Raw genomic sequence first — 22,506 nt, 5'->3', positions numbered from 1 at the left:
GTGGGAGCATTGTTTCAGGACATTTGGGGAAGAAAGAATGCTTACCTCCTTGTAAGCAATACAACCAGCCAGAGGCCAGGTAAATGGTGGCATCCTACCATGCCATCTGCTACTGAGAGGGACAATCACATCTCTGCCTACAAGGTTCCACTATGATATCAGGGCAGATCAGGCAAACCTTAAGAAGGAATACCATGGAAATGCACCAGTAGTGGTGGCTGGAAACACACAAGAAAAAGGAAAACTTTGGCAAGGCACCTGAGAGCCCTGAAGTGTTTTTTCCTATACCTGATAAAAAAAGTAATCTTCTAATCTGTCCCCTAACCACTTCTCCTTTAATTCATTCTAGTTCTCCTTTTCTTAAAAAAAAACAAACACTTTTACGACCCCAGTTCTTGCCAAATCATTGTTAGGTTTTGCGAAATCCCAAATAGTGCGCTCCTCACAGGGCATCATTCAAATGCAGCAGCTTGGTGTATATTTGCATAATGTGTTCTAAATTGTGGATTTTGGTTATCTAAGCCAAACTACAGGTGCATTAATGTGCCGTATGTAGCTATGTTCTCACCCTTTTGCTTTTATAAATTACAGGTGTGCATGGTGTGTGTACAGTGGTACCTCAGGTTAAGTACTTAATTCATTCCGGAGGTCCGTTCTTAACCTGAAACTGTTCTTAACCTGAAGCACCACTTTAGCTAATGGGGCCTCCTGCTGCCGCCGCGCCGCCAGAGCACGATTTCTGTTCTCATCCTGAAGCAAAGTTCTTAACCCGAGGTAATATTTCTGGGTTAGTGGAGTCTGTAACCTGAAGCGTATGTCACCTGAAGCGTATGTAACCCGAGGTACCAGTGTATATGTATGATCCTTTTGAGAAATGCAGGTTGCAGGGAGGTGTGGCTTGTCTCTTTCACCTCCAAACTAAAATTGCCCCCTCCTACAGAGTACCAATACTTGGGCGGGGGGTATAATTTGTTTGTTTTATCATGTCCTCCATCATGGAGAGCATGTGTTGTGGTGAGAGCACCTAAACTACCTCCCTGTGGAGGGGCAGGACCGTTTGGACAGCCACAACACCCCATTGGTTGCCGCTCGGTTGCTGGGGCAGAAATCTGTCCTGTTGGGTGAGCGTTCTCTTTCTTGTGAGGTGCATCCGATCACCTTCCCTCCCTCCCCATATTTAGGGCTGTCCTTTTGGCCTTGCTATGCCTGTCTAGGGGTCATCTGTCTTGGAGCAGGGCCCGATAGGAATTTTGCCATTTGGCTGATAAGCTGTTGCCATTTGGTTTTTGCCTACCATGTAGCAAATTGTCACAACTTGATAAGGTTGGCAGTTAGGCATTGGTTCAATGTTTTGCAGAGGGGAAGTGGTTGGCCGTGCCTGCCCCTCCATTGCTGCTGCTAGGGAATTCCATTAAAGGAATCCAGGGACTCTCCTTGCTTTTGTCCGATCCCCTTTCAAGGATCCCCTTTCAAGGCCACGCCAGAGTCCCTGGGAACATAAGGGGTGAACTGGAGCCTGCACTCAACTCTGTGCTCCTCCAGCATGTTTTCCCTTACTGACCTCTGGTGGAGTCCAGTTGTCAGTCCTGTTCCTGCCACGGTGCAGGGCCAGGTAGTCGGGAACCAATGCCTAGGCAACCACTCCCATGCTGTAATTCAATAAAGTTGTGGCCAAAATTATTGCCAAAAACCTTAAACTAAAATTCTGTGTCTATTATGTGTTTATTTTGGGAGGTGCTTTTGGGGGTCTTCACACGCAACTACTAGCCATGCATAGGAGGGCAATTTACGTTCCAGTCATGCTGGAGAGGGAAAAGATAACTTTCTCCCCTTTTCCAAATGCTAAATTCCTGTTAACCATTATCCTCTGCTCCCCACAAAACCTGCACTTGTAATTAATAAAAGTAAAAGAAGAAGAAGAAGAAGAAGAGAAAGGAAGCTACACATTGTATAATCTGGCTTTCAGCACAGAATTTCAAACTGAGTAGAACATGCCAGAGTACAATCAGCCCTATTTATTGGGTTCATGGCATCACTATCTGAAGGCCACAAAAAAGAAACAAAGATATTTAAGAGTCACTGGATTTCATCTGGGTTGCCTTTAAAACAAAAAAACTGCTGTTGTTTTCCTGGCCACAATATGTGATCTTTGTTCACTGCCTTTGGAACATCTAAACAAAAGAGCAACTATCCTCTGGGAGCTGTATACCCATCTCCCTGCACTGATCAATAAGCAATGGTACCATGCGGATAGCACTGCTATGGCTCACAGGACTACTGCCTTTCTTTGATTCTTATTTTTAAGGAAGTGTTAAGAAAACTGTAAGCCCCTAGGTTAATTAATGGAAGTGACAGCAGCAGTCTTAGGCAGCAGGAATCAACACCGGCAGTTCCGCTGTATTTTTCAAGCCAAAGGTGGGCTGCTCAGATTATATGGAGTGCATTAACATAATGAATTTAATTCATCAAATACTCCACAGTTTAACTATGTTGTTTCTGTGGAAAAACATCCAGCAAATACCTGGGGCCTATAATTTTATTTGCTACCGAGGCAATTAAATATTTGCATCTGAATGCAATTCGAGGCACAATCCCGTTCACTCTGAATGGCCATTAGTTCTAGAAGGATGAACACCGGGCCTTAAGTGTTTTGATTTTGAAGCAATCTGTGTGTTTATCTGCATTTTTCTCTAACCTCGCCTTTTGAAGACGATCCATTTACAGTCACCTAAACAATCAGTGTGGTTGTTATATTTCCCCCTCCCCAACCCACCATTATTATCCTTGTAATAATTTAGCATATAAATGGAGGCCAAATTATTCTATCTCCTGTCCAGATTGACAGATGAGAAACTGTTCCTTAATTTTCAAAGAGCGGCGTTGATGAGTTTCACCATCTCGTGGAAGGCGGTGATGGGTTTTTCAGCGGAGAGAGTGTCAGATTGATGAATTTGCTCTGATGACCCCTTCAGAAAAGTGGATGCCAACTCCAGTGGGGCACCAGAGTTGGCAGCAAGTATTCAACTAGATAATGGGTAACGCTTTAACTGTTCAATATGCAGTTTGAACAGAATCCTTTTATTAGAAAATGGGATTTTGCAAGCTCTCTCTCTTGATTCATGCACCCTTAGGCCAGCCTTCCCCAGCTCCCATCAACCCCAGCAAGCATGGCCAATGGTTAGAAATTATGGGAGAGTATCAGGCTGGGGAAAGTCTACCCTAGATGACTTCACACACTATGTTGGGGCAATTCTGGGCTTGTCTCCAAATGTACTTTAAATATAAACTTGCAGTCAATCATGACTCCCCAATATGAAGAAGGGCATAGCTTGTGCAAAAGGTCCCAATGCCTGGCATCTCCAGGTAGGTCTGGACATGGGCACAGCCAGAGGGCAGCAGAGGGTGGCATCTGCACACACCCACACCCAGATCAAGTAAATAAATGAAAATACTTAGCTAACTGACCAATCGCATCACAGATAGTTCAGTTCTTCCCCCCACTAACAAAAATCCTGGCTACACCCATGGGCCTGGAAGAGACCCTTGCCTGAAATCTTAGAGAACTGTTGCCAGTCAACATAGACAATACTGAGCTAGTTGGGACAATGGTCTGACTCAGTTTAAGGCAGCTTCCTGTGTTCCAAATCATTGTACCTGCATGATGCCTGCATTTGTCACACACTTTATTTTTCAGTGAGCACCTAAAATGTAACAAGTCAAGTGACCTTTAGCAATCTTTTCTTGTACTCCTTGGCCTCTAGCCTGAGATTTAAATCTATATGGCAAATCAATGAATGACAGGTGTTGGCAAGAGAAAAAAACATACACACTAAAAGCAGGGAGGATGGACACAATTGCAGAAGCTGTGTGGTTTATAATTTTATAGCCAGAAATACAGAATGTGATCCCTGTCCTGTTTTCTCCTCCAACCCCTTTTCTTCTGCAGTGTAGTCTGCACTGGCAGATCTTATTGCAGAGTGGGCACAAGCTTTTAAGATTTAGGTTTTTAGAGGTTGGGTCACATTGCTGAGAACTGCCAATTCCTCACACAGGACAAAGCGGTTCCTTTCCACGTGCCCAGTGTAATCTGTGGGCCAAACTAGACAGTGGTAGTAGCAGGAACACAATTAATGTGCCTCCCTTTTAGTTATGTGGTTAGGAGTCTTGGGATGGTGGAGAGGGGAAATCTCAATCATTCTCCCACTGCAAACAAAATTGTCTCTCTTGAAATTGCTATTTGCATTTCAAGGGCACCAGTGAGAGATTTCCTTGAAATGGAAATAGTAGAGGTTTTGTTGTTGTTGTCAGGACTGTGACATGGCAATAGAGAGTTAAACGCCTCCTTCCAACCTGTTGCAGTCCAGAGGCTGCTCAGGCATTAAGAGTGGCCACCATTTTACATAATCCACACATACCTGAAAATAGGTGCTGAGTTGCAAAGTGGGAGGATGGTTTTCCCAACAAAATCCATCACTTTGGCATGGGATGAATGAAAACCTGGCCAGCATCATGGTCATGCACCTGCTGAGAGCCCATATCCCAGCAGGAAGCCCACTGACAAGAGCCCCCTTGGACCTGCTCCTCCTCTTCCCCATTTCAGGGTAGCTTATTCACCTGACTCTCCCTCTGGCCAAGCAGGGATGAGCAAGTAAACATAAGTGGAAGTGAAAAGGAGGAGGAATAACTGACACTGCATTCTTGCTCATTGGCTCTGTCTGGCAAGAAAACGGCTGGCAACAACAATAACAAAAGCATGAACTCACTGAAGGAAGGGGTATTGAGGGTGTCTTGCAAAAGCTCCCTCCTTTCCCCTCACAAAAAAAAAGAAATAAAATAAAATTCAACCCATCACTGGCAACAGTAATAAAACCATGGTGTGCTTTCAGACAGCCTGTGGAATGAACATTCATTCAGGTTGGTTTGTGGGGAAATTAAAAAATGGCTGTTGAGGAGCATTCATTCATTTTTTTTGTATGAACTCTATACAGTGGTACCTCGGGTTATAGGTGCTTCAGGTTACAGACTCTGCTAACCCAGAAATAGTACTTTGGGTTAAGAATTTTGCTTCAGACTTCCGGGTTGGCGCCATCGCCGAATGGCGGACTCCCTCCGAGCTTCGGAGGGAGCCTGCTCGGCAGGGGCTGGGTCCTACCGCACCGGCGATGCGGGGACCATCAAAAACCATGGGCGCTGAAACCCATGGACATGGTGACTCGGTTGGCACCTTTTGCGCTCCCCCCGGCCCGCGAAGGAGCCTTTTTAAAGGCTACGGAACGGGTGACGGGGGGGTGCTTTGAGTCCTCCGCTTCCCCTGCCGAGCGAAGCCGCATGCCATTCGACGGAGAGCGCTGACTTCTTCTATTGAAAATCTGGACCTAAAAGAATAACCCGTGAGTAATTGGAACCTGGACTAAAAAGGGGGATAAATTTTTAAAAAAATTCGGAGCGAGCGGGGGAGGCGCAAAAAGGAAGTCAGCCCCCCCCCCCCCGTTGTAGAGGAGTTAAAGCAAAGGATTTGACATCTAAGATCGAGTGCAACCCTATTTTTACAAAGATATTAATTTCGCGACGGAAAACTATAAGACTGAGCTGGAGGAGAAAAGTGGAATTGATTTAAAAGTAACCCCCCCCCCCCGGAACCCTGGGAGCGTTTTGCGAGAGCGCCGGGAGAAGACAAAGAGAGGTTTTGACAGCTGTCAAAGAGCTGTCAAAGCAGAAGAACAAAATGAGAACTTTGTTACAAGGACTTTGCCGGTTACATTTGTTATAAATTGGATACAAATTGTTTAAAACAAGGAATAACAAGTTATTTGGACTGATTGGGGTGATCTGGAAGGGAACTGAGTTATTGCAACCCACCTAGAGGAGCCGAGGGATATTACAAGTTGTTGACATGGAATTTGAATAGAACTTTCTATCTCCTGGGAAACTGCAGAAATGGAACACTATTTTGACTACAGAGGCTGACATACTAAAGAAGACAATAGACTTATCTATTGAAAAATGGAAGGGACTTGGCATTATGTTTCGTTCCTGAATAACAGAGCCTCTGCAGCTGAATTTGAAGCTTTTGGAATTAGAACATTTGTGCAGGAAAACAGGAAAGGAAAGAAAAGAAAGAAAAGGAGAGAGATCAACAAGAACAACAAGAATAACAAGAATAACAAGAATTGGAGAAAGTTGGAAGAGGGAACATTTGGGACATCCAGATTTGAAAGGTTTAAAGAAATAAAATTGGAGTTTTTACTCCTAATGTATAAAAATCTGGATGGAAAAAATGGGCCTTTTTGAGACAGACTCCTTCCAAGATTGGACATTCGAAATTAAAGATGACTGGTAAAGGACTATGGCTTAAATAATTGTGGGAGCTTCAGGAAGACATCAGATGTTGATAAATTTTGGGAACGCAACCGGGAAAAGGGGGAGGGAAATTTGGAATCCAAAGGGTGTTAAACTACATTTTATTTCATTATATTTTAATTTGTAATGTATGTTAAAGGGGGGAACGCGTGGAAGGGAACAGGTCGATTTTAGGAGATGGGAAAATATTTTTAAATTGGGTCAATGACAAGAAGTTCAAAATTTGGGATAAGAAATTGCTGAAATTATAAGTAAGAATTGGAATACAAGAGGGGGAGGGGAGGGGAAGTCCTGGAAAGATGTTATGGAAAACAAGATTTTAAATTTGGATGTTTTGTTTTTTTATTTTGTTGTAATTGGAAACTTTTAATAAATATTATTATTTTTTTTAAAAAAAAAGAATTTTGCTTCAGAATGAGAACAGAAATTGTGCAGCAGCAGGAGGCCCCATTAGCTAAAGTGGTACTTCAGGTTAAGAACAGTTTCAGGTTAAGAACGGACCTCCGGAAAGAATTAAGTTCTTAACCTGAGGTATCACTGTATGGTGCTGCATCAAAGCAAGTGCAGGTGCATTGCCCTGTCACATTTCTTATTCTAAAAGGTCTGATCTTTGGGGGGAAGTGAGTTTGTTGGAAAAGACCTCCCAATCAACATTAATTACACAACCTGAATGTGCCAGTATGTGATTGAATCCCACCCAAAATCAGCAACAGTCTGGAATTATTCTACGAAAGCTTACTTTGCTTGGTTCAAGGTGTTTAAATTAGAGTTGTGCTATTTGTGTGTAGCTGTGGTAGCTGCAGTCTCCGACCTATGCACTCTGGTCCCATTTATTTATATACAACTTCAATGCAAGATCATAGCCATTACAGCAGATAGAAAGAGAAAAGCGCAGGGTAGCGGAACTAGGGAAATAAGAGCCTCTCAGTTTGCTGATGCATTAAGTATCTTGTAAGATAATGGGAAAGAAAAAGGGATCTGTCTGAAGTTTCCTTTCTTCCTGCAAAATGCTCCCACCCCCTTTTTCCTGCCTTTTATTAGTCTGAAATTTTCTTATTTAAAGTGAGGGCTATAATTAAATTTGAGATTTCATGCCTACTTTTTTCAACCTCTCATAACTCTCTCAAACCAATTCCTTTTCTTAGATTCTTTTTTTAAAACACACACACACACACACACCAATGTTGGGTTTTATCTAATTCTGGCATTGTTATAATCCAGTAGAGAATGTAATTGGAGTTCCAGAAGCCAAATTCAGCCCTGTGGTAAGCAAGTGCCACTTCACAAAAACTGCACCTGTTTATGACAAATGACATCCATCTTTGTTGTTCGTTCTGCAGCAGTCAATTGTAGTAAACACCCAGCCTTCATTTTTGAGACAGACTTTTGCTCTTACTGAAATGGTACAACTGTGGATGGGCTGTATGAGTTGAAACTATGGGGGGTGGGGCATTCACACTACTGAATTATTCTCTTAACAACTCTGCACATAGAAAATAAAAATAAATGTCCTAGCCAAGCCTTATTTCCCCATTTTCAATGAGTTTTATGAAGAAACATGCAGCCGTGTGAGTCCCCACCTGTGGTATGAAATGGTACAGGCCAGGGACAGATTTGCCAGTTGAATAAGTCTTGGGCCCATTACAACACTTGTAAGCCAAGGGAGAGAAATTACTCACAGTAGAACCACATTCATCAGAAAGGGCAGATGAGATTCCCCTCCAATTTCAAACTGGAAGGGGGGGAAAATAGTGACCCAAAAGCAGCCTCCTACTGTGTGATTTTTTTGAAAGATCACCTCATTATTTATGTTCTTTTTATAACTCAAGAGAAAAATTCCAAACTAAAGATGGATACTACAACAACAACAATGACAACAACAACAACATTATACATACATAACATTGATGGCGGCTTATAAAATCCTAAAACCGATGCTTGAAGGAACACAACTTACTATACCAGCTTGCCCAACTTTTGAGCTCTGCAGGGGAAACCATTCTTGCCCACTACTAGGTGGGGACATGGAATAGGGTTTCCTCTTACTCCTACAGGTTAGGCTCCAAGCCTCTAGAATCTAAGGTCTCACAGGCAAGACTCCAAACAATGTAGAATATGTCAAGTACACAAAGTGAAAGACAAATCAGGATCATGCATAATCCATCAGTCTAAGTCCCAAACATGATCAAGGTGCCATTTACGCATCTTCTGTCATTCGACTTAGAACATACACATTTATTTCATGGATTTTGTGCTTGTGAGGGAAAATGAGGGAGGAAATGCTTATGCTTTCTGAATTTTCACCCAGAAACGTTGACAGAAAATATTTGTAACATTTTGTAGACATTTCCTTGGGCTGCAGAGCTACTACACATGTGTGCTAGTAATATATTTTCAGTGTGTACAGCAGGGATGGAGAACCTTTGGCCCTCTGATGTTGGAGTCAGCAGTGATGGGAGTCGTAGTGCAACAGCATCTGGAGGGTCTCAGGTTTCCCACCCTTAGTGTGCATAGCATGGGGCATCCTCAATGCTTGAATTAGGCTTCTTCTTTTTGATTTAGTTGAGATTCCTGCATTGCAAAAGGTTGGACCAGATGAACCTCAAGGTCCCTTTCCAATGCTACAATTTGATGATTTGAGGATTCTAATTTCTGCCCTTTGCAGTCCAGATCCTTCACATTCTTGGTTTCATGGGAAGAAAACGAATGGAATGCTTAAAAAAAACAACAGAATGCTGCTCCATTCAGTGCAGTAGCTGTGGTTATTTATCACCCGAGATCTCCTGTCTAATTAGATTTTGTATATTCTATTTCTAGCTGCAAATATTGGAAGCTCTCCGACTACAGCTGATATTGCAGTCATCGGAGGTAAGAACACAATCTTGCTTGAACAAAGGCTGTATTTCACAGAAGAGAAGAAACAAAACGGGACTCTCTGCCTATGCCCAGAAAAAATAAGTATTATAATATACACCTACTCAGCTTTTCTGTTGAAAAATCAATGGTGTGGTGCAATATGTCTCTGTTAATAGTCTGTGAAAATGTGATAAACCATTCAGGCCAAACCTGAAAAGACATCCATAAAGCTGCTATACAACAGACTTTCTAGCACATGCAATGACGGCTTCCTTGGGGAGGGTGGAATATTATGGGGAGGGTACAACAAAATGTGCACTCTCTGTATGTAAGACATTTATACAAAAAGGCAAGGCTCCAGATTTCTAAAAGTCTGGCTTACAATTACAACCTCGCTGAAACTACCACAGACCTGCTGAAAGCAGGTTCGAGCATGGCACTGGATGTGCAGAGAGAATCGGCAGGAAATATGTTTGGTGCTTGCATGGATGGGGTAAGCAGCCCAGGGGTGTAGCAGGCATATGTACCCGGAAGGCTTCCTAGTTGTGAGGGGGGGGGGAGAGACAGGAAATAAAGCCATTGAATGTTTAGGAATGAATCAGGAGGTATTTGATATCATTTCATAAATTATTATTATTATTTTAAATGCAGCGTCACAGAGAGAGAGAGGAGGTCTGGACTGCACAGTCCCAGTTAGTGTGCTAAAGTCTAGAGAAAACCATACACAGAGAATAGTAGGATTCAACCAGCTCTTTCTGTTAGCAGAAAACAACACAAGGACTTCCATGCAATATGGCTCCCCCCCCTTGCCTTCTCTAAACCCAGGAGGGTCAGGAGAACCCTCAGAACAGTGCAGGGGAGAAGAAATGGAAGATTGTTCAGTTGGGCAGGCAGAAATCCTTGCACTGATGGAACAATCCCCTTAGTGCTAAATTGAGCACTTTGACACCCCCCTAACCACACAAAGGACTAAACAGATAAACCCCGTAAAATGAGGGTATAGAAGATGAAAAATAGGGGCTGTATCCAAATAAACCCTACTCAGATCCATCAACTGACATGACTAATTCAAATAAATTTATTTAAGTGGGTCTATTCTAATTCCAATTTTATTAATAATAATAATAATATTAATGATTTAGCAGGCAATAATAATAATATTGTGGAAGACAGGAATGCCTGGCGTGCTCTGGTCCATGGAGTCGTGAAGATTCGGACACGACTAAATGACTAAACAACAAGAAATAATAATATTACTGATTTTGCAGGCAAGACAAATGAAGAGGTGAAAAGCAATAATTGAGATTAAACAGGTCAAAAACTTGATTCAGGAAACACAGTTTAAACCACTAGCTATTCAGACCAGTATGAAGGGAGTGCTTTAATGCTTCTCAAAGGTTTGTATCTAGTGCACTGCTAAGCAAGTATCCCATCAGCGCAAGGATTCCCACCTGCACAATGGGACTTCCTACCACTCTCCTCCTCTATGCACTCCCTAATTCTGTTCTGGAGATTCCCCTAATCTTCCAGAACTGATTGAGGAGGGTGTGGGGCAGAGCTCAGAGTGGAATCTCATAAATCACCCATTGCCTCTTAAGAAATGTGGATGTGCAGAAGGTTCCTCACTGGAGCTGAATGAAATCCCTGTTGGTTGTACCATACTTTGATTACTATATAGACTACAGACAGCAGCCTCACATGGGGCTGCTCTGCCTTGTGGGTATCCTCACATTTCCACCTCTCATTTTAAAATCTGCGAGAGCCCAGGGGATCTGAAGTCATGGGATTCCAGATGATACTGTCCCAAAAACTTGCTGTGTGAGGCCTCCTCCTTTTTCTTCCCGCTCACAGAACTTCACTGTCTCTCTGCAAGTTTATCCGTGCACATACAAAACCATCTTAGATTATCAACTGGTGTTAAGAAGAGCATTCCCTCTCTAGGCTTTTCCACTGATGAGAGCTACCATGACAGAAACTTGTTACAGCAATTTTGCTACAGTCCCATTAGCACATTGTCGTACTAATTCAAGTTGTTCGCTTGAATTACTATTTCTCCCCAAAGAAGCTTCTTAAATGTTAAGATGTATTATTTGGGCCTTCTTTATTTCTATTGTGTTTGCTCACTTCCTTGCTGTACTTGCTAATTTCAGTAATTCACCAGGTGGATTCCCCGTCATTAGTGGAAATTAGTGAAGTTCTGCTGTATTTCCCTGAGGTTCCATCTCCTGTAACTTTAATTTCAGCTTCCTACAAGTTACTAGGAGGAAAATTGAATTGTGCTGAGTCCCTGAGGCTTATTAATACTGTACAACATCTAAAGAGCATTATAGCCTATTGTGCTTTGAGAGTCCATCACGGGCCTTAAAAATTGATGAATTCCCTATTGGAGTCGCATTATTATACCAGAGGCAACATCTTTACAGGGGCAATTTTCTTTTTCATAGCAGTAACTTTGATTCCTGGAATCAGGCAGCAAAAGCTCTGAGGGTTTCTTAATGCTTCAGACTTGAGTGTGCTTTGCACAGGTAAAGTGATTTCCCACACCCTACCGTAACCATTGTGGGGTTGCTTCAGGATCCCAGGTATGCTGATAGCTTCAGAGTCAAATGTTCGTGGTAAGCCAAGCTTGAAAGACTAACTGTCGAAGCTCAGACCCAGATCTGCGCAGAACAAACAATGAGTAAAACTGAAGTCCTGGTTCAGACTGGTTGGGTGGACTATAGAAAATGAAATGAGAGGAGAGGGGGAGACCATGCTAGAATTATTGCTTGAGGAATTCGTTTTTTTGCCAATTCCAATATAAACTGACTGTATTCACACTCCTGGTTCAGACTTAAGCTTGGTTAGGAGCAATGGAGAGAGTCTGTGGCAGGAATGGAGAAGGGATTAAGTAGCATAGAATCATATAATCTGTACAAAAAATCTGTGGCCCACACCAAGTTTGGCTCAGAATCTTACATACATAAAACCATAGGAGATGGAAGCACTGACAAGATCTGAAAGTCTCAAGCAGCTGCCAACATGGGTGCAGCAACAAGTCTAACAAAATGTAAATATGGGCGGGGGTGATCTTGTTGTTTCTTGTTTTTGTTTTGTATTGCTTATATTTTTTCCTTAATCCAGTCTTCATCATCACAATGTCAAAGCCGCTTTCTGATGTGTTGCTGTTTATGAATGCTTTCTCTTTGAAGGCTTCAGCAGAAGCATCCATCTATGCAAAACAAAAACAAAAAACCTTCAGCTATTTGAAATCATTAATGAAAGGGAACATTCAAATGTTTCTTCCTCCCCATAGGTGTCATTGCAGCTGTGGCTTTTGTCTTGATTTGCCTCTTGGTAGTGATGCTGAGATACATGTACCGGCACAAGGGCACCTACCACACCAACGAAGCAAAGGGAACCGAATTTGCCGAAAGCGCAGATGCCGCTTTGAAAAATGACCCTACCCTTCAAGAAGCCATGGATGAGAGCCGGAAAGAATATTTCATCTGAGAGCAAAGGCAGCCCCACTGAGTCATACTTAGTCATTCTCTCCTTCCCAAGGGAATCGATCAGAGACATCAAAAAGCACCAGGATACAGCAATTGCACAGAGGAGAACAAGGGGACTAATTGAAATATTGCTGCTTGCCCCCAAGAAGAAGCAACGCCAGATCCATGGCTGTTTATTTGATTTTAACAGCACAACTCAGTTCAATATCAGATCAAGAGAAACAAAAAAAAAAACTCAGGATGAGTGATTAACTGATAACAGATAATAGCATCAAATGTCAAACCTTGACATTTGGCAAAAAATAGCAGGTACCAACTGAAAGGATCCTCATTGGTTCGTTGATCCATCCCACACTGATGCAGCACCTGAAAGTGAATTTTAAGCTGCAACCCAACAAACGTTGTGATGTATAAAACAGAGGATCTTGGCACAAGCACTACTTTGAACACATATATTGTATCCAGATGCTTGGTTTTTCTTAACATGCATAAGCTTGCCAGTGTGAATATATATGTGTATATTTGTTTTGAGAAGACTAAGAAACAACAGCAACCAGGATCTGACAGAAAATGCAAAGAAAACACTGAGGAAAATTAAAATGAAGGATTTTATTTCCAGATAGCTAGTGTGGTGTCATAATAAGACTCTGTGGTGGGAGTGTAAATTGGTTTGCTTGGCGCCTGTGTTGACTTATAGTTGTTGTTGTTTAAGAAGAGTTGCCCTTGAGCTGCTCTTTCACTGCTCTTCTGAGATTTTATATTTGCCTGTATTAAACTGGCTCCACCTGCTTAGTTCCCTGCGTTTCTTGAAGCAATTCTGCCATAACCCAGAAGGCCCTGCAGAAGAGGGAACTGTACAGACAGACACAATGACATGGGAGTCCTTTGCCCTGAGCCATTCTTCCTAGTTCAAATGAACAAAATGGGTAAGTTGCAACCATGGCCACAGCCTAAATCAAACTTAGAGTCAGTCTACAATCTATAACAGGTGAGACCCTCCAGATGTTGCAGAACTACAACTCCCACATGCCCCAGCAAGGATGATGTGAGTTCTAGCTCAACAATATCTGGAGGGCCAAAGTTTCCCCACACCTGGTCTTTGTGTTTTTGTAGGCTGGCTCTAAGGTTAAGAGAGTACTGTATGCCCTCAGGTCTCTACGACTCCAAGTCCACAAGCCATATTATCACCTGCCATGTGCTTGACAACAACCCACAACCACAATTTTTATTAAAGAAAAAGAAATGGTTTATTCTGGTGGCCAAATTTTAGAGGGGCCATGGGGGACTCCCTACTTACATTTTGTGGTATGCCCCTTAACTCCCAAAAGTAAAGGGGTACCATGGTTTGGGGTTGTCATTAAGGGCCCCCATAACTCTCCACCACCACAATTCAATCATGCATTCAATTTCTACTCACCCTCCCATTGGAGGCTACTTCTCCTTGCCTCACTTGAAAACGTTTATCATGGCTTCCCACATGGATCCTCCTAACCCTATAATGATTCCTTATGGCAGTACTAGATTTCATGGGAGTATTCATTACTGATGTGAAAAAGCTCCATGTAACCAGAAAAAGCCATGTGGCTACATGTTTCAGTCATGATGTAGGCTTTACATGGCAGAGAGTTCCAACATGGAAGTATCCTCCTTGGGCCAGAAAGTAAACCATGGAATGACTCTTCATGTTACAAGAGACTTGGGGAAAGTGAGAAGGAAATAAATGAGCTAGTGAAAACAGCAATTTTTACTTGAAGGTTCCAAATTCATTATAGAGAGCCAAATGATAAAACTGTAACAGGTCTGCAATATCTTCAAAGTGCACACTGAGCATGCATATGGAACTATGGTGAACTGCAATCTTGCTATGGCTGTGAAGAGAGAAAGCAGTCAAATGCCGCTTATACAGCTGAAAACACATCACCTAAATTCTTTCTGAATTGTGCTACTAAGCACCATTCAGGAAACCAACCATCATTTGGTCATAATAGAGTAGAATATTCCATACATACACTGCCTTAGGGGAACAAGCCTTGTTCCAGTCCTATATTCTTTTAATCCAGATTTTAGTTCCCACACTCCAGATTTCCATCTTTCCATTGGCAACCATAAGGAGGCTCCTGGCAATACGAGGTGGCCCAAAATGTGCTAGCTAAGCCTACGACTATTTTACCCAATATGCAAATCTGATTCAAAATTGGTATTATGTCTCAAAGAAAATTAACTTTTGATCCCACCCAAGTTATCAGTTTGACCAAACTGCGGGAGGCAGTGGAAGACAGGAGTGCTTGGCGTGCTCTGGTCCATGGGGTCACGAAGAGTCGGACACAACTAAACGACTAAACACAACGACAACAAGTTATCAGTTTATGTTATATTTATTTGCTTTCCTGTTTTGTTGACAGTATTCCTCTAACCAAAGAAACAATCAAAGTGCAATGGCTCTTTCCCCTCCCCCATTGCTATTTAGCAATTTTAGTTATTAAAACACATACACAATTACTTAGTTTCTATTGCTTTCTTTTCTTTTTCTCTTCTTATTAGGAGTATTAGTATTAAACAGGATGTCACTATTTTCATTGGATAAATGATGGAGGGTATGTGTTTGGAGCCAAATGGCTACATTTATCTCCAGTGAACTCAGATCCTGGTTTATATGCAGAATGCCACTACAATTATGCTGAATACTTGACTTTAAGTCACTTGAGTCAGTGTGCTGTGTTGTATGTAACAAAAGTAAACTTGTCTTTATTTGCATGGCACACAGACTCGTTCGGTGGCTGAATACTCCTCAACAGAAAACACCTAATTGATTTTTAGGAAGATGGAAAGTCTCCTGTTGCTTAACCTCTTCCCTTATCCTGCAGCTGCTGAACTCAAAACAGGATGCATGAAGTTGTGCAAGCGAGCACTAAGGGTCCAGTCCAGATGTTTGCAACTTTGGGGAATATTATAATTGAATGTCTAGGTACTAGCATGGACTAATTTGTATACCTAAAGCAGTCTGGTTGCATTTTTGTTCAAATGGGTAGTTTCTCTAGTGTTCATTTTCAGTGAACAACGAAACCTGATGTCAGAGGTTCTGACATCAGGTTTCTTTGTGCACGGAAAATGAGCATCGGAAACCTATTCATTTTTGTGTTTGTTTTGAAATAAGCCAAACCTCTTTGTGAATTCAGAGCATTGGATATCCCCAGTTCTTTGTGAAATCAAGCTTCAGAGCTGTGTGATTCTTTCCTGGCATTCTCTTTAATTGTTCTGCTTTTGTTTTAATTCAAAGGACCCCGGATAGGGTATAAGGCTGAGGCAGCAGAACACAGTAGTAATGTTCTCTAGCACTTTATACTGCTGGCAATGGTCACATTAATGAATGTTTCTGCAACTAAAGAACTCCCTGCAAACAGAAAACAAACACAAAATGGAGCAGATTGGGCTAGAAACTTCTCCCTGATGTGTTAGCTTTTTACTTGCAGGAATGTATTTGTGTAGGGGAGCATTCAGAAATGGTATTTCCCCACCTACAATCTGAAGTAGTACAGCCTCTTCCATCATCTCAGAATCCTACCATCTCTTTTCGCTGCATGGAAAGAGACAGGCTTATCTCTTAATGTGGAAGAGTCTGAGACAGGTACTGAGCAAGAAAAGCAAACAGCACCTTCTGCATTGTGGATTTTTGAAGGGGTATTTACTGAAATCACTCCCAGGAGTCCTAAGAAGCATTAGGGGACACACTGGCACCCATGGGCACACATAGGTGACCCTTGCATTAAGACAACTGTCTAGAAATGCAGTTTCTAAGTGGCAGCACATTTGCAGCAGCAAAAACAGTGGAAGCAAGGACTATGGTGGGATGGAGGTGCTTACTTGACCTCACAGCAGGTGAGTCACTGCGGCTTACCAGAAGGAACAGGGGTGAGGCAGCAGTGAGGTCAGCAGACCCAGCCTGGTGTTCCTGCCAGTGAGTCCACCATCTTGTCCCTTCCACTCTTGGTCAATAACAGCAACCCACCTGCTAGGAGGTCAGGTAAGCACATCAGACTCTCTAAGCCATCCGCTACCAAAAAGAAGGCACCCTTCCTGATGTGATTATAACCTCTATTTGTTTGCTACTTATTTGACAGGCATATAGATAATGAACGATCTTTTCTGGACAAAAGATTGATTGCTCAAGAGGCAAAAGGGGCCCTAGAGATTTGCAAGGCTGTTTTAGCTGATGTGAGGTTCTGTACAGGCAGGGAGGTTTAAGAGGTAGCAGGATGCCGAATCTAAGAGACTTGTCACAAAGTGGAGGCCGCCCAGAGGATGCACATGCAAAAAGATGCAAGATACTTCCCAAGAAAGGAAGTCTTCAGCAACCTGCTGCTTGCAATGCAGAACTGAAACTTAAACACAGAGCCTGAGAACTGACTCAGGCACTTCCAAGCTAAGGAGGCCAAAAACATCAAAAGCTCACTAAGAGGTATTTTATAGTCTTGGTAATGCAAGGAAGGGACAGCTGGCATGTCAGTGTGGGTAAAAGGAGTTTCACTGTTTTGCAAAGCATGCCTGCACAAGCACTCCGTGAGGACTCTCTGCAGAGCAGACAAAGAAACTTAACACCTAACAAAATGCCTACTGGCCCCAAAGTAGGGCAAATGCTTGTGTGTGGTGCCTCAGCAATAGATGCACACCCAAACTCAGATGCTATGATCCTTTGATGCCACATCAAGATTTCCCCCCAGAAAGTGAATCATCAGGCACTGACTGGTAAGATACTTGTGGCACAGGACATTTCACCTCTGATGTGCTTCTAAAGGCCCCAAATCTGCAGCAGTAAGATGCTGGAACTCCTCACACAGCCAGGAGGGCTTGGCCTTTGCTTTTACCTCACAACAGGAGACAACAGCTCCAAACGGTTCACACAGTTTGTTCAATCTAAAGAGCAAATCAGAGGCACATCCAACTGTTAACACATATTCTCCTTGCATCTGTTCCAATCCATTTGCCCATTGCCATCAGACACAAGCTCCTGGAAAACAAGCTCTGAGCCTTTTCTGCCTCTAAACCTGTTATTATCCCTCTGGAGCCGGTGTCAGTGGCCCCATCTTTCTGTAAGGTGACTTCAGGACTGCCATATGATCACAGTATCTTTGAAACATTTTAAAATCTTATTCTCAATATGGTTGGATTCTTATCGTAATTTTTAATAGCTGTGTGTGAATGTAGAATCTCCTTGGGCACCTAGGTGGCAGAAATGTTATTCAAAGAGATTTAATTAATGAATTAGCACACACACAAACACACACCCCACTAGAAACAGAATCGCTTTGGAACTAAATAGCAGAGGAGTTTATCTGAAGCATTATTTGTTGGCAAGCCTTCTGCATTGTATCCCCCAGCATTGCTTCCGAAATGATCCTGTTTATGCTTCTCCCAAGGAGATAACCAGGAATCACTTTTCAGAGCCGCTTAATGGTATTTATCACATTATGTACATTCATAGTTTCATCAAGGAGCTGTAAGGCTGCCAGAAGCAGAAGATGGGCATACCTTAAATGCCATCCTGTCATCACATCAGTGCAAAGAAATGCTGTCATTACTTGCATTCTGTCACCTTTGATTGCTGAACCTGGATTTGATTTATATTATTGTGGGCACTTTCGCTCCGCTTTAACAATATATTTCCAAGCATCACTCAGACCATTCCAACAACCTGTCATTTGAGATTAGTGTACTCATCTCTATGAAGACATGCAGACACCTCGGGCGAGATTATACTCTCAATCACCCCATCTGTAGTCTGGATTCAAATTTTTAATAATGAGGCAGTTTGTTTGTTTGTTTGTTTGTTTGTTTGTTTGTTTGTTTGTTACTATTGTTGTGAGTTGTTGTTACTATTATTACTATTATTATTATTATTATTATTATTATTATTATTATTATTATATTTGTATACTGCCCCAAAACACAAAGTTCTCTGGGCAGAATAAATACTGTTTTAGTAAAGGAGGAAAGTGGAGAGGAGCTAGGAAAGCAGAACATTTGCACACTTAATATTTAGTAATATTAATTAATTAATTAATTAATTAATTAATTAACTGAAAACCCAACAACCTCTTGCAAAGCTGGTTATAACACTGGTTGACAGGGGACAGTGATGATCATTCCTTCTCCAAGCCAGGTGGTCTTTGAAAAGGCATTTGAACTGATGCTGACAAACTGAAGAAGGGTGATTTAATGAGCCTCCTTGTGTGATTTAGCTAAGCCATACAGGACAGAGCCTTCCTGCTATGTTCCACTTTGTCATTTATGTAAACACCTAATCTATCCACTTGGATATCTCACTTGGTAGAGCATGAAACTCTTAATTTCGGAATTTTGGATTCGAGTCCCACATTGGGTGAAAGTTTCCTTCATTGCAGGGGGTTTGACTAGATGACCCTCAGGAGCCCATCTAATACTACAATTCTATGATTCTATGATCCTGGATGGCCAGGTGAAAAAGAGAGCAGGGCTCTTGCACATTTAATAACTATTAATAGAAAATGCCTATTAGAGAAGCCAATAAGTAAGGTGACCAACCTTTAACAGTATGTTCAAGTTGTTTATTTTCTTTAATCAACCTTTGCCAAATGAACTTGTCAATTCGGTGGAGGAATATAAGCAGTTATTTGTAAGTATATCTGAAATTCAAATGTTCTCTGTGCTGCTAAATCATCATGACTGCCCTCATCAGTGCTTGTATTAAAGGGCACCATCTGTTATTCATGTGCTGATATAAAATTATTCTGTATCTGTAAAAACTCAAAGTAACTAACATATGCTACAAAGAACACATTCTAGGCGGCAGAAGAGTGTGTTTCTGGTCTGGTTTTCTTTGCTAACCATAAATTTACAGGACACTATCCTGCTAAGTCAAACTCAGAGGAGATCTGTTGAAATCAATAGTATTGAGTTAAGTAACTCCACTGATTTCAATGGGACTGCTGTGAGTCTGATTGCTGGATATCCCCCATAAGCTTTAACAGAAGAAAAAATGATAATGTAAACTAGAGATAGACATCAAGAAGCTCAGGGGGCACATCTACCCCTCTCAAAAAGGCTTACATCTGGCCTTCAGTATCGCCCCTGAACATGTGGACACACACACATTACCATGCCACTCCTCATTCATAAGCCAAGACAATTGCAAAAAGCTCTTTAATCTCCTCTCCTCCAGTGTAAATCACAAGAGATGCTTTGGCCTCTACTCAGTACTGGTCTAAGACATTTTGCTGCCCAAGGAGAAGATTAGAGAGATGAGATTGGGACTTGGAGGGCCATGCATGAGAGACCATCTCCATGAAGCTGCCTGGGTTTCTGGCAATCTTAGTATGTTGTTGCCACCCAGAATGTAGCAAAGCTCTTCTTTTCCATTCCAACTTCCCTCTTCCTTTTGGTGTGTGTATGTGTATTAAATTCTGAGCTTGAGGGCAAGGGAGTGTTTACCCTTATATAGCACGGACTAGAGGCAGTGTAGAAACAGATGCTGACGCTGCCATTTCATTGGCTCATAGCACCCACACTTGAATGCATGAAGCCTCTAGTTGCATGCTCATAGGCCACTGTTCAGAGCATGAATGCCAGATAACGAGAATACCTGCTTTGTATTTGTGGCCATCATTATTTTGCACCTCACTCTGGAGCTAATAGGATTAATCCTACCCTTTTAGACAACAGCCCGTCTTTCTTAATCTTAGGGATGTAATACCTTGTGTTCTCTTTTTTTAAAAAAAAAATATTTTTATTGAAGTTTCAAAGATTTATATAAAAAACAAAACAAAACCAAAATACAAACAGACAAAAATAACAAAAAACAAGTATAATTTCAATCCCTTATTTTCTTATAACTTACTTCCCCGACTTCCTCATACCTCCCCTTTCTGTATTCCAATTTCTAATTTATTAATTCAGCAAATCCTTTCCCTTGTTTTTCATTTAATTTTTAATACCTTGTGTTCTCTATTATCCCTATAATAGACCTCTACATTATAACTATAGATCTGGTTACTGGCAACTGGGAAGGGGTTGGAGCAGGGAACGCATACAGAACAGGTATATGTACGTACATACAGAGAGATACATGCTTGCAGTGGCACCTGTAAGCCTTTTCCCAATAGAGCAAAACCTCTTATAAACACAAAGACAAATTCCCCTTTCACTGAGCAATGTTAAAACAAATTCCTCTGTCCTTGCTGGCTAATTAGTTGAAAAACACACCTACACACCATATCACTGCACAAAGAAAAACAGACTTCTGAAAATTCCATCCAGCTTCTAAAGTTGCAAAAGCTGGAAAAAAAATGGAACAGGGTGGGCGGGGACTGATGGCTACCTTGAAAGAATAGATGCCTTCTCTTCTACTTTCCTGTGTGGGTGCCATACCACCACTATGTACAATAGAAGACACACATATCATATCTACCAAACAAGAGCTGTTGTTTCACTAAGAAGGGTTGCCGTAGTGATGCTTCACTCACAATAATAATGAGGTAAGATACTGTGAACTCAGGAGCTTCTATTTTGATTGTTTCCTGCAAATCAAAAAATTCTATTTTTTATTATTAAAAGTTGTTTCCCTCAAGAAAAAAGAATGGTTAAGAACTTTTTAAATGCATGTGTAATGCATTTGGAAGGGAGAAGTGAATGATGTACCGGTAAAAGCCTTGTTTCCCATGAATAGGTTGAGCAGGTTCTAGTTATGCCACTTGCTGTATAGGAACATATGAAATTATGTTATTCTGACAGCTTTGCTCAGTTCTGCCTATTCTGACTCGCAGTGGTTTGCTCTGCTACCTTCTATCCCCTTTAAACCACAGAACGCTGATACCTTCTGCACCCACATAACTTGATCTATGGTCTCATACCCCAAACTATAAGCCACAGGTTTTCAGTGATACTTTAATATAAGTGGACAGAAATTATTGAAATGAAAGTTCCCATTCTCCTCTTTCTACAGTCACTTGTGCCCCACTAAGTGTCTTGGGCAGATCAAAGGAACATCTAAACAATGTGGGATATGGTGTAAGGAGATGCTTGAGGAGGAGATTCATAGAATCACAGGGTTGGAAGGAATCCGAAAGATAATCTGGTTCAACCCCCTGCAATGCAGGAATCACAGATAAAGAATCCTTGACAGATGGCCATCCAACCTCTATTTAGAAACATCCAATGAAGTAAAGTCTGCCACCTTCTGATGTAGTCTGTTCTACTGTTGAATAGCTCCTACCACCAGAAAGTTCTAGCCATTGGTCAGAGCATTACATATGAAACATAGCAAGAGGTATTATCACTAAACGGAAGGATCTCTCACCTCCAGCTGTTGATTTTTAATTTTTTTTAGGGAGAGGAGAAGTTTTTCTCTTAAAAGTTAAGTTAGTGATCAGTAGATTTCTTTTTTTAAAAAAAACAATGGTTTGTAGAGGGGAAATAAAACTGCTTCATGGGTTGCATCCAATCTGCAACCACCTGCCTATCCCAGATTTAAATGAAGCAGTAAATAATTTTTGAGTGTTGACTCAAGAAACTTTTACTTGGCTCTACTTCCAAGCAGCAGTTTGTGATGAAAAGCATAAATAAAAGGAGGGGAACCTGTTCCCAAGCACAGCAAATAAACAATGTCTATATGCAAAACAAAGAAGAAGTATTACAAACACACGCATGCTAACATACACTTGGCAGAAGGAAGCTATGTTGTTGTTTTTAAACCTCTCTTCATGCTTAATCGAAAAAGCTATTTCTGTGATTAAGAGCCAAATATACTGCAACTGTATTCTCTATTCAA

The 22,506-nt window shown here is 41.6% G+C and overlaps 1 protein-coding gene across 3 annotated transcripts in view; it reads left to right on the top strand.

The window, feature by feature from the left end:
* Positions 1 to 13,499, top strand: part of GYPC (glycophorin C (Gerbich blood group)) — a 30,718-nt gene extending 17,219 nt beyond the window's left edge. For 2 of the 3 annotated variants that reach the window (XM_083754750.1, XM_083754749.1), the window contains 2 exons: positions 9,178 to 9,228; positions 12,512 to 13,499. In XM_083754750.1, coding sequence (XP_083610876.1) covers positions 9,178 to 9,228; positions 12,512 to 12,708 — 248 coding nt within the window. In that variant the 3' untranslated portion in view covers positions 12,709 to 13,499. The remainder of the gene's footprint in view (positions 1 to 9,177; positions 9,229 to 12,511) is intronic. The other variant, XM_083754751.1, reaches the window with a different exon arrangement.
* Positions 13,500 to 22,506: the final 9,007 nt, after the last annotated feature.

Source organism: Podarcis gaigeae (genome assembly GCF_964106915.1).
Source record: "Podarcis gaigeae genome assembly, chromosome: 1".
Classification (NCBI taxonomy): domain Eukaryota; kingdom Metazoa; phylum Chordata; class Lepidosauria; order Squamata; family Lacertidae; genus Podarcis; species Podarcis gaigeae.
Note: the sequence above shows the minus strand (reverse complement) of the source record. Positions and strands in the feature narration are given on the sequence as shown.